This window comes from Coregonus lavaretus, assembly GCF_964263955.1.
Source record: "Coregonus lavaretus genome assembly, chromosome: 18".
In the NCBI taxonomy this organism is placed as follows: domain Eukaryota; kingdom Metazoa; phylum Chordata; class Actinopteri; order Salmoniformes; family Salmonidae; genus Coregonus; species Coregonus lavaretus.
Window position 1 is genome coordinate 37961042 of NC_140005.1, and position 15033 is coordinate 37976074.

A 15033-nucleotide genomic window follows, 5' to 3' on the forward strand; every position below is an offset into this window, starting at 1 on the left:
TTCCAGTTTAAACTGTTCTGCCTGCGGTTATGGAACCCCTACCTGTCCCAGACCTGCTGTTTTAAACTCTAATGATCGGCTATGAAAAGCCAACTGAGATTTATTCCTGATTATTATTTGACCATGCTTGTCACTTATGAACATTTTTGAACATCTTGGCATGGTTCTGTTATAATCTCCACCCGGCACAGCCAGAAGAGGACTGGCCACCCCTCATAGCCTGGTTCCTCTCTAGGTTTCTTCCTAGGTTTTGCCTTTCTAGGGAGTTTTTCCTAGCCACCGTGCTTCTACACCTGCATTACTAGCTGTTTGGGGTTTTAGGCTGGGTTTCTGTACAGCACTTCGAGATATTAGCTGATGTAAGAAGGGCTATATAAAATAAAATTGATTGATTGATTGATCTTTGGTCTCTTTGTTGCCTCTCTGATTAATTCCCTCCTTGCCTGGTCCTTGAGTTTTGGTGGGCGGCCCTTCTCTTGGCTGGTTTGTTGTGGTGCCATATTCTTTCCATTTTTTAATAATGAATTTAACAGTGGGATGTTCAAAGTTAGATTTTTTTTGTTTTATAACCCAACCCTGATCTGTACTTCTCCACAACTTTGTGGTCCTCTGTAGCTCAGCTGGTAGAGCACGGCGCTTGTAACGCCAAGGTAGTGGGTTCGATCCACGGGACCACCCATACACAAAAATGTATGCACGCACGACTGTAAGTCGCTTTGGATAAAAGCGTCTGCTAAATGGCATATTATATTATATATATTATAACTTTGTCCCTGACCTGTTTGGAGAGCTCCTTGGTCTTCATGGTGCCGCTTGTTTAGTGGTTTTGCAGACTCTGGGGCTTTCAGAACAGGTGTATATATACTGAGATCATGTGACAGATCATGTGACACTTAGATTACACACAGGTGGACTTTATTTAACTAATTATGTGACTTCTGAAGGTAATTGGTTGCACCAGATCTTATTTAGGTGCTTCATAGCAAAGGGGGTGAATACATATGCACGCACCACTTTTGCGTTATTTATTTTTTAGAGTTTTTTGAAAGAAGTAATTTTTTTTTTTTCACTTCACCAATTTTGACTATTTTGTGTATGTCCATTACATGAAATCCAAATAAAAATCAATTTAAATTACAGGTTGTAATGCAAAAAAATTGGAAAAACACCAAGGGGGATGAATACTTTTGCAAGGCACTGTACAATTCAAGGCTGTCCCTCCAGGCTATACATTTTTCCTCCACAACAGTAGGTCTTCCTCACCTGTGTGTCCCCCTGGAGCAAAGACAGGTGCCAGCACAGCCACATGGTGGTGCCGCTTGTTTAGTGGTTTTGCAGACTCTGGGGCTTTCAGAACAGGTGTATATATACTGAGATCATGTGACAGATCATGTGACACTTAGATTGCACACAGGGGGACTTTATTTAACTAATTATGTGAAGGGAGATTTGAAGGACCAGTCAGTCAATAGGAAATATCATTGTGATTTTTTAATATTTTTGGGCAATTTCGGCAGAAATGTTGCAGATGGGGAGGTTCAAGTCCCTAATGAGACACTATGGTAGAATGGAGGTACAGTTGAAGTCGGAAGTTTACATACACTTAGGTTGGATTCATTAAAACTCGTTTTTCAACCACTCCACAAATTTCTTGTTAACAAACTATAGTTTTGGCAAGTCGGTTGGTTTGTTGTTTACAGACAGATTATTTCACTTATAATTCACTGTATCACAATTCCAGTGGGTCAGACGTTTACAAACACTAAGTTGACTGTGCCTTTAAACAGCTTGGAAAATTCCAGAAAACGATGTCATGGCTTTAGAAGCTTCTGATAGGCTAATTGACATCATTTGAGTCAATTGTAGGTGTACCTGTGGATGTATTTCAAGGCCTACCTTCAAACTCAGTGCCTCTTTGCTTGACATCATGGGAGAATCAAAAGAAATCAGCCAAGACCTCAGAAAAAAAATTGTAGACCTCCATAAGTCTGGTTCATCCTTGGGAGCAATTTCCAAACGCCTGAAGGTACCACATTCATCTGTACAAACAATAGTACACAAGTATAAACACCATGGGACCACACAGCCGTCATACCGCTCAGGAAGGAGACGCGTTCTGTCTCCTAGAAATGAACGTACTTTGGTGCGAAAAGTGCAAATCAATGCCAGAACAACAGCAAAGGACCTTGTGAAGATGCTGGGGGAAACAGGTACAAATGTATCTATATCCACAGTAAAACGAGTCCCTTATCGACATAACCTGAAAGGCAGCTCAGCAAGGAAGTAGCCACTGCTCCAAAACCGCCATAAAATAGCCAGACTACGGTTTGCAACTGCACATGGGCACAAAGATCGTACTTTTTGGAGAAATGTCCTCTGGTCTGATTAAACAAAAATAGAACTGTTTGGCCATAATGACCATCGTTATGTTTGGAGGAAAAAGCGGGGCACTTGCAAGCCGAAGAACACCATCCCAGCACGGGGGTGGCAGCATCATGCTGTGGGGGTGCTTTGCTGCAGGAGGAACTGGTGCACTTCACAAAATAGATGGGGTCATGAGGAAGGAAAATTATGTGGATATATTGAAGCAACATCTCAAGACATCAGTCAGGAAGTTAAAGTTTGGTCGCAAATGGGTCTTCCAAATGGACAATGACCCCAAGCATACTTCCAAAGTTGTGGCAAAATGGCTTAAGGACAACAAAGTCAAGGTATTTCAGTGGCCATCACAAAGCCCTGACCTCAATCCAATCTACTATAATTCTGATTCACATCCTTAAAATAAAGTGGTGATACTAACTGACCTAAGACGGGGCATTTTTACAAGGATTAAATGTCAGGAATTGTGAAAAACTGAGTTTAAATGTATTTGGCTAAGGTGTATGTAAACTTCCGACTTCAACTGTATGTATTGCAAGAGGAAATGGTAGAATGATGATTTACTGGGAAAGCTGGGTGAAACTGTGGCTGTCTGAAGGTTGGAATTAATGAGTTTTGGAATAAATACACAGTGCATTCGGAAAGTATTCAGACCCCTTGACTTTTTCCACATTTTGTTACGTTACAGCCTTATTCTAAAATTGATTAAATCGTTTTTTCCCCTCATCAATCTACACACAATACCCCATAATGACAAAGCAAAAACAGGTTTGTAGTAATTTCCGCAAAGTATCACATTTACATAAGTATTCAGACCCTTTACTCAGTACTTTGTTGAAGCACCTTTGGCAGCGATTACAGCATCGAGTCTTCTTGTGTATGAAGCTACAAGCTTGGCACCCTGTATTTGGGGAGTTTCTCCCATTCTTCTCTGCAGATCCTCTCAAGCTCTGTCAGGTTGGATGGGGAGCATCGCTGCACAGCTATTTTCAGGTCTCTCCAGAGATGTTAGATCGGGTTCAAGTCCGGGCTCTGGCTGGGCCACTCAAGGACATTCAGAGACTTGTCCCGAAGCCACTCCTGCTTTGTCTTGGCTGTGTGCTTAGGGTCGTTGTCCTGTTGGAAGGTGAACCTTCACCCCAGTCTGAGGTCCTGAGTGCTCTGGAGCAGGTTTTCATCAAGGATCTCTCTGTACTTTGCTCCATTCATCTTTCCCTTGATTCTGACTAGTCTCACAGTCCCTGCCGCTGAAAAATATCCCCACAGCATGATGCTGCCACCACCATGCTTCACCGTAGGGATGGTGCCTGGTTTCCTCCAGACGTGACGCTTGGCACCTGAGCTCAATTTTGAGTCTCATAGCAAAGGGTCTGAATACTTATGTAAATGTATTAAACAGCAGTTTGTTTTGTTTTGTATTGTTGATGTTTTAATAAAAATAAAAAAATGGACTAGGAAGAGAATATTCCGTGTCCCCAGCCGAATTGGAGTTGATGACAACGCAAAGACCATCAATAACCTACAGAACTTGTGACAACAGCATGCAGGATTAAGCCATGAAACGCCTATAATTTATTTATTCTTCAAAACCCAGCACTGTCGTGCAAAAGCCAGCTATTGCGCTCATACTTCCCACAGTGAAAATAGCAAAAATATTTTTGACACACCCCCGGACCTATAGCGCTACCGTCAACTAAGATTTACCATTGTGTAAGGTTTATTAAAATAGAGCCCTATATGTGAATTTATCCAAATACCTTCAAATGGGGGGACTAGATACATAAAGGGCTCTAACTTCTAAATGGTATAACCGATATGTATGAAAATACCCTCAAACAAAAGGTGACATTACAGTGGGGAAAAAAAGTATTTAGTCAGCCACCAATAGTGCAAGTTCTCCCACTTAAAAAGATGAGAGAGGCCTGTAATTTTCATCATAGGTACACGTCAACTATGACAGACAAATTGAGCATTTTTTTCTCCAGAAAATCACATTGTAGGATTTGTTATGAATTTATTTGCTAATTATGGTGGAAAATAAGTATTTGGTCACCTACAAACAAGCAAGATTTCTGGCTCTCACAGACCTGTAACTTCTTCTTTAAGAGGCTCCTCTGTCCTCCACTCGTTACCTGTATTAATGGCACCTGTTTGAACTTGTTATCAGTATAAAAGACACCTGTCCACAACCTCAAACAGTCACACTCCAAACTCCACTATGGCCAAGACCAAAGAGCTGTCAAAGGACACCAGAAACAAAATTGTAGACCTGCACCAGGCTGGGAAGACTGAATCTGCAATAGGTAAGCAGCTTGGTTTGAAGAAATCAACTGTGGGAGCAATTATTAGGAAATGGAAGACATACAAGACCACTGATAATCTCCCTCGATCTGGGGCTCCACGCAAGATCTCACCCCGTGGGGTCAAAATGATCACAAGAATGGTGAGCAAAAATCCCAGAACCACACGGGGGGACCTAGTGAATGACCTGCAGAGAGCTGGGACCAAAGTAACAATCAGGGACTCAAATCCTGCAGTGCAGACGTGTCCCCCTGCTTAAGCCAGTACATGTCCAGGCCCGTCTGAAGTTTGCTAGAGTGCATTTGGATGATCCAGAAGAGGATTGGGAGAATTGGGAGAATGTCATATGGTCAGATGAAACCAAAATATAACTTTTTGGTAAAAACTCAACTCGTCGTGTTTGGAGGACAAAGAATGCTGAGTTGCATCCAAAGAACACCATACCTACTGTGAAGCATGGGGGTGGAAACATCATGCTTTGGGGCTGTTTTTCTGCAAAGGGACCAGGACGACTGATCCGTGTAAAGGAAAGAATGAATGGGGCCATGTATCGTGAGATTTTGAGTGAAAACCTCCTTCCATCAGCAAGGGCATTGAAGATGAAACGTGGCTGGGTCTTTCAGCATGACAATGATCCCAAACACACCGCCCGGGCAACGAAGGAGTAGCTTCGTAAGAAGCATTTCAAGGTCCTGGAGTGGCCTAGCCAGTCTCCAGATCTCAACCCCATAGAAAATCTTTGGAGGGAGTTGAAAGTCCGTGTTGCCCAGCGACAGCCCCAAAACATCACTGCTCTAGAGGAGATCTGCATGGAGGAATGGGCCAAAATACCAGCAACAGTGTGTGAAAACCTTGTGAAGACTTACAGAAAACGTTTGACCTGTGTCATTGCCAACAAAGGGTATATAACAAAGTATTGAGAAACTTTTGTTATTGACCAAATACTTATTTTCCACCATAATTTGCAAATAAATTCATTACAAATCCTACAATGTGATTTTCTGGAGAAAAAAAATCTAATTTTGTCTGTCATAGTTGACGTGTACCTATGATGAAAATTACAGGCCTCTCATCTTTTTAAGTGGGAGAACTTGCACAATTGGTGGCTGACTAAATACTTTTTTTCCCCACTGTATGTACTGTCGCCTCATATGAAACATTTGATCTCAAATCCAAAATGCTGGAATATAGAGCCAAATTAAACGATTTCGCTTAACTGTCCAAATAAATACGTAGGGATGTATTTAGATACATAAAAACAATATAGAAAAGGTACCTCAGTGTGTGATAGCAGTAGGCCAGTGTGTTGGTGGCGGTCATGGAGGAAGGACAGGTAACGGTGTTTGGGGATCTTTGCGATGTCAGCAGCGGAGGCCTGGCACAGGAACCACCTCGTGAAGGGGTACTTACTGTACACACACCTAGAATGCTGCCACAGAGAAGCTCAGGTTGAAACACAAGGATAAACATTTGTATAATATCAATTATAAACCAACCACCTCAATCACACCTACCAGATTTTCACCTTCTCCTTCATTGGAAATCAAACTGAGCATGTCATCTAAACAAGAAAGAACACAGTTTGAAACTGTCTTCAACAAAAAAAACATGTTATGAATCCGTATGGTTCATTTATTTGAGGTCATGATAAAGCCATACCACTGAAATAGATGCGATCTGTAACACATTGAGAGGAAAACCACAAGGTGGTGGCAGAGTAGTCCATCTATGAAGGAGAAACACTATGATTTGTTAACTGTTTTCTTGGGAGGCACTCTGCTCCTACGATATCTGAGAACAGCTTGAACAACTGACATGTTTACAGACCTGAGCCAGTGCAGGGAGGAACAGCAAGGTGAACTGTAATATTCAGAGACAAAGGTCAGTACCACAACACAAACTGTTCAGATAAACTATTTATTGACGAGTAAGGACCATTAAGAATGTTTATGCCAATCAAATGGCGCTGTGCACAAAGTAATGGTGTAATTGAGCGTGTGTGTGTGTGTGTAGTACATTGAGAGTGCCTGTGACAGGGGAAAGGAGATCCTGACTGATGAAGAGCCCCCGGTTGGTCAGCAGGAACAGGTGACAGTTGGTCAGCTTCAGGTCCACGATGGAGATCCCCGCACAGCCAGACACACACACTGTGGAAAAAGCAGGTCAGTTACACACACACACACACACACACACACAAACAACAACAACAACAACAACAACAACAACAACAACACACACACACACACACACACAAACAAACAAACAAACACACTGTGGAGGATCAGTAAGTCAGTAAGAGTTAGATCCCTGCACAGCCAGACACACACAATGTGGAACATCAAAAGACTGGTCAGCAGCCAGACACACACACTTTAGAGGACAATGAGCACAGTCAGTAAGGCCCTTTTCACACGATCTCTCAGCTCGGCTCACCTCGGTAGTGTGAAAATGGTATTAGAGTCGTTAATGACCAAATAATACAGGACCGGCTGAAGACAATGCACTGAAAACTACTGCACAACACACAATTCACTGTATCGTTGTGTATCAAACAGCAGAATAAGGGATGTTGAAATAGAACTCTAAGTAATAGAGTATATATATCAAAGCTGCAACGTGATAGATGATGATGCTCTACCTTCATTGATCAAGCTGCATAATGATCTGGTGGCGTTGAACCATCGTGCCTGAGTGGTGAAGGCAGATCTGGTGACACTGAGAATCACCCCTACAGTTACAATGGGAGGGGACAGAAGGCCTCAGTAATGATCACTGACCAAGTCCTATGAATGAGTACAAGCAGGGGTAGAATTGAATTGGAATGCTTGAGAACTGAGTTCCCAAAGTGAAAGTAATTTTAACATTTAAGCTTTTAAAATTAATTCCCTGTGATGTTACAGTGATTTTTCTTCTAATTCCACCCCTGCGTACAAGCATGCAGACATACACTTACCGGACAATTTATTAGTTTCACGACCCCGTTCACAAAAATGGATCGCTCCTACAGACAGTGGCCGTGACTTGCTATATAAAGCAGGCAGGCAGACAGGCATTGAGGCAATCAGTTACTGTTCAATTGAACCTTAGAATGGGCAAAACGAGTGACCTAAGTGACTTTGAGCGTGGTATGATAGTCGGTGCCAGGCGAGCAGGATCCAGTATCTCAGAAACGGCCGCCCTCCTGGATTTTTCACGTACGACAGTGTCTAGGTTTTACCAAGAATTGTGCGACAAACAAAAAACATGAAGTCAGCGGCAGTACTGTGGGCGAAAACAGCTTGTTGATGAGAGAGGTCGAAGGAGAATGGCAAGAATCGTTCAAGCTAACAGGCGGGCCACAAGCAGACAAATAACGGTGCAGTACAACAATGGTGTGTAGAATGGCATCTCGGAACGCACAACTCGTCGATCCTTGTCATGGATGGGCTATTACAGTAGACGACCACACCGGGTTCCACTCCTGTCAGCTAAAATCAAGAAGAAGCGGCTCCAGTGGGCACGCGATCACCAACACTGGACAAATGACGAGTGGGAAAATATTGCCTGGAACATGAAAGTGAGTTCAGTTTACTTGACTGGCCTGCGCAGTCCCCAGACCTCAACTGAATAGAGCATCTTTGGGATGAGATTAAATGGGCTGTTAGCAGCATGAAGGTATCGCCGTCCAATCTGCAGCAACTATGTGATGCCATCGCGTCAGCATGGACCAACATCCCTGTGGAACGTTTCCGACGCCATGTAGAATGCCCCGAAGAATTCAGGCTGTTCTGAAGGCAAAGGGGGGGGGGGGTCTGACCCGGTACTAGATGGGTGTACCTAATAAACTGGCCGGTGAGTGTATACACAGGGGACATCAATGGCCTGTTTGTCTGCAGTTACAGTTACCTATAGTTACAATATGTTACAGTATGTTCTGTTTGTCATAACATGTTTGTGTGTGTGTCTACAGTGTCGTGGAAATTACCACCAGGGACACCTGAAGTCAATCTTAAATACCATAAGAGATTGAAATTTGGATAATAAGTGGTAAACTGAGTTCAACAAAAGATTTAAGATTGACTTCAAGTGTCCCTGGTGGTTATTTCCACGACAATCTGGCGTCACGAACATGATGGTTGATTCTGCCTGCGGAGCTTTCCAGTGAGGGTCTGCGAGGTAAACCGGTGACGCATTTTATGAAGCGTGAGGGAAATTCCCGTCTGACCAAAAGATGAAGAGGACCCGCCCAGACCCTTACTGTGAGCTGCCCAGGAGGACACATCATCCGGGAACAATTGAGGGACATGGCGACTGAATTTCAGTAAGTCAATTTAAATGAATTTGTATACAAATAAACAATAAAAATAAACATAAAAAGGTACCACTTGTCTTAAGTCAAGTAATAGCACGAGGTGTTATTCTATATGTATGCGGAAAGACTATAGAGCTTAAACGAATAATTCTTTATTGTCAGCAAGCTGGAGAGGTCACAGTCAAACTTAGATGCATACAGTGAGGGAAAAAAGTATTTGATCCCCTGCTGATTTTGTACGTTTGCCCACGGACAAAGAAATGATCAGTCTATAATTTTAATGGTAGGTTTATTTGAACAGTGAGAGACAGAATAACAACAACAAAAATCCAGAAAAACGCATGTCAAAAATGTTATAAATTGATTTGCATTTTAATGAGGGAAATAAGTATTTGACCCCCTCTCAATCAGAAAGATTTCTGGCTCCCAGGTGTCTTTTATACAGGTAACGAGCTGAGATTAGGAGCACACTCTTAAAGGGAGTGCTCCTAATCTCAGTTTGTTACCTGTATAAAAGACCCCTGTCCAAAAAAGCAATCAATCTATCAGATTCCAAACTCTCCACCATGGCCAAGACCAAAGAGCTCTCCAAGGATGTCAGGGACAAGATTGTAGACCTACACAAGGCTGGAATGGGCTACAAGACCATCGCCAAGCAGCTTGGTGAGAAGGTGACAACAGTTGGTGCGATTATTCGCAAATGGAAGAAACACAAAATAACTGTCAATCTCCCTCGGCCTGGGGCTCCATGCAAGATCTCACCTCGTGGAGTTGCAATGATCATGAGAACGGTGAGGAATCAGCCCAGAACTACACGGGAGGATCTTGTCAATGATCTCAAGGAAGCTGGGACCATAGTCACCAAGAAAACAATTGGCCCACACTACGCCGTGAAGGACTGAAATCCTGCACGCCCGCAAGGTCCCCCTGCTCAAGAAAGCACATATACAGGCCCGTCTGAAGTTTGCCGATGAACATCTGAATGATTCAGAAGAGAACTGGGTGAAAGTGTTGTGGTCAGATGAGACCAAAATCGAGCTCTTTGGCATCAACTCAACTCGCCGTGTTTGGAGGAGGAGGAATGCTGCCTATGACCCCAAGAACACCCTCCCCACCGTCAAACATGGAGGTGGAAACATTATGCTTTGGGGTTGTTTTTATGCTAAGGGGACAGGACAACTTCACCGCATCAAAGGGATGATAGACAGGGCCATGTACCGTCAAATCTTGGGTGAGAACCTCCTTCCCTCAGCCAGGGCATTGAAAATGGGTCGTGGATGGGTATTCTAGCATGACAATGACCCAAAACACACGGCCAAGGCAACAAAGGAGTGGCTCAAGAAGAAGCATATTAAGGTCCTGGGGTGGCCTAGCCAGTCTCCAGACCTTAATCCCATAAAAAATGTGTGGAGGGAGCTGAAGGTTCGAGTTGCCAAACGTCAGCCTCGAAACCTTAATGACTTGGAGAAGATCTGCAAAGAGGAGTGGGACAAAATCCCTCCTGAGATGTGTGCAAACCTGATGGCCAACTACAAGAAACGTCTGACCTCTGTGATTGCCAACAAGGATTTTGCCACCAAGTACAAAGTCATGTTTTGCAGAGGGGTCAAATACTTATTTCACTCATTAAAATGCAAATCAATTTATAACATTTTTGGCAGCGTTTTTCTGGATTTCTTTGTTGTTATTCTGTCTCTCACTGTTCAAATAAACCTACCATTAGACTGATCATGTCTTTGTCAGTGGGCAAACGTACAAAATCAGCAGGGGATCAAATACTTTTTTCCCTCACTGTAATATACTGGTCTGAAGTGAGCTCTGCCGGGGCAGTCCCGTTAGTTCTCTTATATACTGCTTACACAGAAAAGCTACATAGGAATGGTTCATAGGGTTGGTTCCTGGCACCGTCTCCTATCTTAACTTATAGAACATATCCTGGGCGTTCTGCCAAAAGGTCTGAGGAGGGGGTCATAACCGTCTCCCCCTCATATCTCTACCCAGCACCTACAGGAACCAATGATTGTATGAGACAAGATGTACAGTGGCTTGCGTAAGTATTCACCCCCCTTGGCATTTTCCCTATTTTGTTGCTTTACAACCTGGAATTAAAATGGATTTGGTTTGTATCATTTGATTTACACAACATGCCTACCACTTTGAAGATGCAAAATATTTTTGCTTGTGAAACAAAAAAGAAATAACACAAAAAAACAGAAAACTTGAGCGTGCATAACTATTCACCCCCCCAAAGTCAATACTTTGTAGAGCCACCTTTTGCAGCAATTACAGCTGCAAGTCTCTTGGGGTATGTCTCTATAAGCTTGGCACATCTAGCCACTGAGATTTTTGCCCATTCTTCAAGGCAGAACTGCTCCAGCTCCTTCAAGTTGGATGGGTTCCACTGGTGTACAGCAATCTTTAAGTCATACCACATATTCTCAATTGGATTGAGGTCTGGGCTTTGACTAGGCCATTCCAAGACATTTAAATGTTTCCCCTTAAACCACTCGAGTGTTGCTTTAGCAGTATGCTTAGGGTCATTGTCCTGCTGGAAGGTGAACCTCCGTCCCAGTCTCAAATATCTGGACGACTGGAACAGGTTTCCCTCAAGAATTTCCCTGTATTTAGTGCCATCCATCATTCCTTCAATTCTGACCATTTTCCCAGTCCCTGCCGATGAAAAACATCCCCACAGCATGATGCTGCCACCACCATGCTTCACTGTGGGGATGGTGTTCTCGGGGTGATGAGAGGTGTTGGGTTTGCGCCAGACATAGCATTTTCCTTGATGGCCAAAAAGCTCAATTTTTGTCTCATCTGACCAGAGTACCTTCTTCCATATGTTTGGGGAGTCTCCCACATGGCTTTTGGAAAACACCAAATGTGTTTGCTTATTTCTTTCTTTAAGCAATGGCTTTTTTTCTGGCCACTCTTCCTTAAAGACCAGCTCTGTGGCGTGTACTGCTTAAAGTGGTCCTATGAACAGATACTCCAATCTTCGCTGTGGAGCTTTGCAGCTCCTTCAGGGTTATCTTTGGTCTCTCTGATTAATGCCCTCCTTGCTTGGTCTGTCCGTTTTGGTGGGCGGCCCTCTCTTGGCAGGTTTGTTGTGGTGCCATATTCTTTCAATTTTTTAATAATGGATTTAATAGTGCTCCGTGGGATGTTCAAAGTTTCAGATTTTATTTTATAACCCAACCCTGATCTGTACTTCTCCACAACTTTGTCCCTGACCTGTTTGGAGAGCTCCTTGGTGTTCATGGAGATGCTTGCTTGGTGGTGCCCCTTGCTTAGTGGTATTGCAGACTCTGGGGCCTTTCAGAACAGGTGTATATATACTGAGATCATGTGACATATCATGTGACACTTAGATTACACACAGGTGGACTTTATTTAACTAATTATGTGACTTCTGAAGGTAATTGGTTGCACCAGATCTTATTTAGGTGCTTCATAGCAAAGGGGGTGAATACATATGCACGCACCACTTTTGCGTTATTAATTTTTTAGAGTTTTTTGAAAGAAGTAATTTTTTTTATTTCACTTCACCAATTTTGACTATTTTGTGTATGTCCATTACATGAAATCCAAATAAAAATCAATTTAAATTACAGGTTGTAATGCAAAAAAATTGGAAAAACACCAAGGGGGATGAATACTTTTGCAAGGCACTGTACAATTCAAGGCTGTCCCTCCAGGCTATACATTTTTCCTCCACAACAGTAGGTCTTCCTCACCTGTGTGTCCCCCTGGAGCAAAGACAGGTGCCAGCACAGCCACATCACCGGCACATGGACTCTGGCTGACCTGTAGTTTCAGGACCCGGGGGAGATGTGGTTCAATGATACGAGACGACAACTCCTCCCCTATCGTCCACTGCAGGATGGGCTCTAAGAGAGAGATGATGCCATAGCCACTGCAATTCCGATAAACGTATTGAAATTCACACTCATCAAAGTGACACCCCGCCTCTGTGTTGTTAAAAAGCTGAGGGATGGGCTTGGAGAAATGTAACCACTCTCAAATTCATAGACAAAGCTATGGATGCAAGGACTGCCCATCAAATATATTATAGTTTTAAGCATATTTGTTTTACATTTACAATGTTTACAAATATTGGAGTAAAACAAGCCTATATTTTGGGTTCTGATGGGGTTTGACAGTTGAACTAAGCACATTAGGTATTTTAAAGTTATATTCTTCAAGAATCAATGGGTATAGATCATTAATTTGTAAGTCCAAAAATGGATGTAGCAACTGCAGATTGCCCCTTTAATGTAAGTCTAACTGACTTACTAATAATAAGTCACTCTGGATAAAAGCATCTGCTAAATTGTAATGTAAAATGTTAATATGGGATAGATAGATAATATAGGAAATACAGTCGTGGTCAAAAGTTCTGAGAATGACACAAATACTAATTTTCACGAAGTCCGCTTCCTCAGTTTTGATGATGGCAATTTGCATATACTCCAGAATGTCATGAAGAGTGATCAGATGAATTGCAATTAATTGCAAAATCCCTCTTTACCATGAAAATGAACTTAATCTCAAAAAAACATTTCCACTGCATTTCAGCCCTGCCACAAAAGGACCAGCTGCCATCATGTCAGTGATTCTCTCGTTAACACAGGTGAGAGTGTTGACGAGGACAAGGCTGGAGATCACTCTGTCATGCTGATTGATTTAGAATAACAGACTGGAAGCTGTAAAAGGAGGGTGGTGCTTGAAATCATTGTTCTTCCTCTGTTAACCATGGTTATCTGTAAGGAAACACGTGCCGTCATCATTGCTTTGCACAAAAAGGGCTTCACAGGCAAGGATATTGCTGCTAGTAAGATTGCACCTAAATCAAAAAAATGTCAGATCATCAAGAACTTCAAGGAGAGAGGTTCAATTGTTGTGAAGAAGGCGTCAGGGCGCCCAAGAAAGTCCAGCAAGCGCCAGGACCGTCTCCTAAAGTTGATTCAGCTGCGGGATCGGGGCACCACCAGTGCAGAGCTTGCTCAGGAATGGCAGCAGGCAGGTGTGAGTGCATCTGCACGCACAGTGAGGCGAATACTTTTGGAGGATGGCCTGGTGTCAAGAAGGGCAGCAAAGAAGCCACTTCTCTCCAGGAAAAACATCAGGGACAGACTGATATTATGCAAAAGGTACAGGGATTGGCCTGCTGAGGACTGGGGTAAAGTCATTTTCTCTGATGAACCCCCTTTCCGATTGTTTGGGGCATCTGGAAAACACCTTGTCCGGAGAAGACAAGGTGAGCGCTACCATCAGTCCTGTGTCATGCCAACAGTAAAGCATCCTGAGACCATTCATGTGTGGGGTTGCTTCTCAGCCAAGGGAGTGGGCTCACTCACAATTTTGCCTAAGAACACAGCCATGAATAAAGAATGGTACCAACACATCCTCCGAGAGCAACTTCTCCCAACCATCCAAGAACAGTTTGGTGACGACCAATGCCTTTTCCAGCATGATGGAGCACCTTGTCATAAGGCAAAAGTGATAACTAAGTGGCTCGGGGAACAAAACATCGAAATGTTGGGTCCATGGCCAGGAAACTCCCCAGACCTTAATCCCATTGAGAACTTGTGGTCGATCCTCAAGAGGCGGGTGGACAAACAAAAACCCACAAATTCGGACAAACTCCAAGCATTGATTATGCAAGAATGGGCTGCCATCAGTCAGTATGTGGCCCAGAAGTTAATTGACAGTATGCCAGGGCGGATTGCAGAGGTCTTGAAAAAGAAGGGTCAACACTGCAAATATTGACTCTTTGCATAAACTTAATGTAATTGTCAATAAAAGCCTTTGACACTTATGGAATGCTTGTAATTATACTTCAGTATACCATAGTAACATCTGACAAAAATATCTCATACCACTGAAGCAGCGAACTTTGTGAAGACCAATACTTGTGTCATTCTCAAAACTTTTGACCACGACTGTACTATCAATGCCTTTAACCATATGATCATTGTGGAAAACTTCCATCTCCTCTCAGCTAGATCTTGCCTGATCATATCAGGCTTTATGGACCATAAAGAAAAGATTGCCACCTA

At 43.0% G+C, this 15033-nt stretch overlaps 1 protein-coding gene across 1 annotated transcript in view; it reads right to left on the reverse strand.

Moving 5' to 3' along the window:
- The window catches only part of LOC311145645 (cation channel sperm-associated auxiliary subunit beta-like), a gene marked incomplete at both ends in the record, with an annotated part of 56153 nt that overhangs the window by 21969 nt on the left and 19151 nt on the right, over positions 1–15033 (reverse strand). Inside the window, 7 exons of the mRNA XM_084181912.1 lie at positions 5957–6109; positions 6195–6241; positions 6340–6406; positions 6508–6540; positions 6697–6827; positions 7319–7408; positions 12709–12861. Coding sequence (XP_084038038.1) covers positions 5957–6109; positions 6195–6241; positions 6340–6406; positions 6508–6540; positions 6697–6827; positions 7319–7408; positions 12709–12861 — 674 coding nt within the window. The remainder of the gene's footprint in view (positions 1–5956; positions 6110–6194; positions 6242–6339; positions 6407–6507; positions 6541–6696; positions 6828–7318; positions 7409–12708; positions 12862–15033) is intronic.